General features: G+C 38.8%; 1 protein-coding gene across 1 annotated transcript; it reads right to left on the bottom strand.

The window, feature by feature from the left end:
* Positions 1 to 630: 630 nt before the first annotated feature.
* LOC147789996 (uncharacterized) lies at positions 631 to 2,535 on the bottom strand. The gene is made up of 3 exons (XM_087129425.1): positions 1,951 to 2,535; positions 1,701 to 1,850; positions 631 to 1,584 (listed from the first exon to the last, which is right to left on the bottom strand). Exons 1-3 carry the CDS (start codon positions 2,533 to 2,535, stop codon positions 631 to 633), a joined length of 1,689 nt encoding a protein of 562 aa, XP_086985551.1.
* Positions 2,536 to 2,758: the final 223 nt, after the last annotated feature.

The raw sequence follows: 2,758 nt of genomic DNA, 5'->3' as shown, positions 1-2,758 counted from the left end.
ATGAACTCGCCACCTCTGTCTGTGCGAAGAACTTTAATGTGACAGCCACTTTGGTTCTCTACCATAGCTTTAAAAATCTGGAACTTCTGAAACGTTTCTGACTTATGTTGTAGGAAGTAAACCCAGCTCATGCGACTATAATCATCAATGAATAGTAAAAAGTATATACTCCCACCCAAGGACTTCGTTTGCATTGGCCCACATAAGTCAGCATGAATTAGTTCTAGATAATGTGAAGCTCTTTTAGCTTTTCCAACATGAAAGGACTTCCTAGTCTGCTTGCCATAAATGCATCCTTCACATAAATTAGTTGAGTCAATTCTTGGTAATCCGAAAACCATACCTTTATCCCTGAGTATTTTCAAGCCGTTCATATGAAGATGTCCATATATGAGATGCCATAATGTTGAATCATCTTTCATGTTAGCAGTAAGAGCAAAATCCTCCATGTTAGAAACATCAAGTGGAAACATCTTATTTAGTCATGGCAATTTGAACTTTATGGCCTGATTTCTTATGTGTAATGACACACGTGTTATCATCAAATAGAACTGAGTGTTCTCTGGTCATCAATTGTCCAACACTCAATAAATTGTACCCTAAATCAGGTACAAATTGAACATTATCTAATTATTTTATCTTACCGTGACTGGTTTCGACTTTCACGGTACCTTTTCCTTCAACTTGCATCTCTTTTGTATTTCCAAGTTGCACCTTAATCTTTTGCGTCTCATCAAGCTCTTTGAATAAGGATTTGGTGCCTGTCATATGGTTCGAGCATCCACTATCAACAAACCATAAGTTACCTTCTTTCGGATTAGTATCCATGCATGCCACAAACAGCTTTTCTTCTTCTTCTTCATTCTCTGCTGCAAAATTCATTCGTTGATTTTTATACCAACAATCAGATTTTGTGTGCCCATACCTTCTACAATGGTAACATTGTATGACATTCCTTTGTTCATTGAATTGTCTCTGTCCATCACTTCTCCACCTGTTATCACGACCACCATGGAAGTTGTGAAATCCTCCTTTTCCATGACTTCTACTTGCTAAATGAATATTTTCTCTTTCGTTATTGGTTGTCTCCTTCACTTGTAGTACCTTTTCTTCGTTCCTTTCTGATGCTCTATTGATTCTTGCCTCATGAGCCTGAAGTGAGCCCATCAGTTCATCAACGGAGAGTATTGATAGATCCTTAGCTTCTTCTATGGCGGCCACCACATGGTCAAACTTTGGAGTCAAGCTTCTCAACACCTTTGCAACAATTGTTTCGTTTGAAATTTTCTCTCCATAGGTACGCATCTGACTAACTATTGCCATTGCTCTTGACAAAAAATCAGCAATTGATTCGCCATTCGTCATGAGTAGAGTTTTAAAATCACGTCTTAGAGATTGCAATTTCACTGTCATGACCTTTGAATCTCCTAGAAACTCCTTCTGTAGAATTGACCATGCCTGCTTTGATGTGGTTGCTGCTGCAATTCGTGAAAAGATAGTCTCATGAACTGCTTGCTGAATAATGAATAGAGCCTTGGCATCGTTTTTCTTGGTTTCTCTTAGTCTCTCCTTTTCTTCTATTGTGGGTTCTCTTAGTCTCTCCTTTTCTTTCGGATTAGTATCCATGCATGCCACAAACAGCTTTTCTTCTTCTTCTTCATTCTCTGCTGCAAAATTCATTCGTTGATTTTTATACCAACAATCAGATTTTGTGTGCCCATACCTTCTACAATGGTAACATTGTATGACATTCCTTTGTTCATTGAATTGTCTCTGTCCATCACTTCTCCACCTGTTATCACGACCACCATGGAAGTTGTGAAATCCTCCTTTTCCATGACTTCTACTTGCTAAATGAATATTTTCTCTTTCGTTATTGGTTGTCTCCTTCACTTGTAGTACCTTTTATTCGTTCCTTTCTGATGCTCTATTGATTCTTGTCTCATGAGCCTGAAGTGAGCCCATCAGTTCATCAACGGAGAGTATGGATAGATCCTTAGCTTCTTCTATGGCGGCCACCACATGGTCAAACTTTGGAGTCAAGCTTCTCAACACCTTTGCAACAATTGTTTCGTTTGAAATTTTCTCTCCATAGGTACGCATCTGACTAACTATTGCCATTGCTCTTGACAAAAAATCAGCAATTGATTCGCCATTCGTCATGAGTAGAGTTTTAAAATCACGTCTTAGAGATTGCAATTTCACTGTCATGACCTTTGAATCTCCTAGAAACTCCTTCTGTAGAATTGACCATGCCTGCTTTGATGTGGTTGCTGCTGCAATTCGTGAAAAGATAGTCTCACGAACTGCTTGCTGAATAATGAATAGAGCCTTGGCATCGTTTTTCTTGGTTTCTCTTAGTCTCTCCTTTTCTTCTATTGTGGGTTCTAATACATCAGCAGACCCGTGCTCCACCAAGTCCCATAGCTCCTGCGATCTGAGTAAGGTCTTCATCTTGATGCTCCACCACTCGTATTTCTCACCATTAAAGATTGGTAACAACGGTGCAGAGGGAGAAAAACCAGCTACTGCCATTTTTGTTTTGTGAAAGAAAATAATCACTCGCGCTCGTGTCGAACGAACTTGGCTCTGATACCACAATTGTTGGAAAAAGGGATATAGGAATAGACAAGAATAGATGAGAATAGATAGAAGCTGCAGTGTTTTATTAATGTCTATTGACTTGATGCCTAGAGGGTTACACAATTCCAGTATTTATAGCATATACACTGGACAAGAAATAGTAAATCATCAAAAT

This window comes from Cucurbita pepo, chromosome 12 (assembly GCF_057944985.1).
Source record: "Cucurbita pepo subsp. pepo isolate OVF chromosome 12, ASM5794498v1, whole genome shotgun sequence".
NCBI lineage: Eukaryota > Viridiplantae > Streptophyta > Magnoliopsida > Cucurbitales > Cucurbitaceae > Cucurbita > Cucurbita pepo.
The sequence above is the reverse complement of the archived record's forward strand: the minus strand, read 5'-3'. Positions and strand labels throughout refer to the sequence as shown.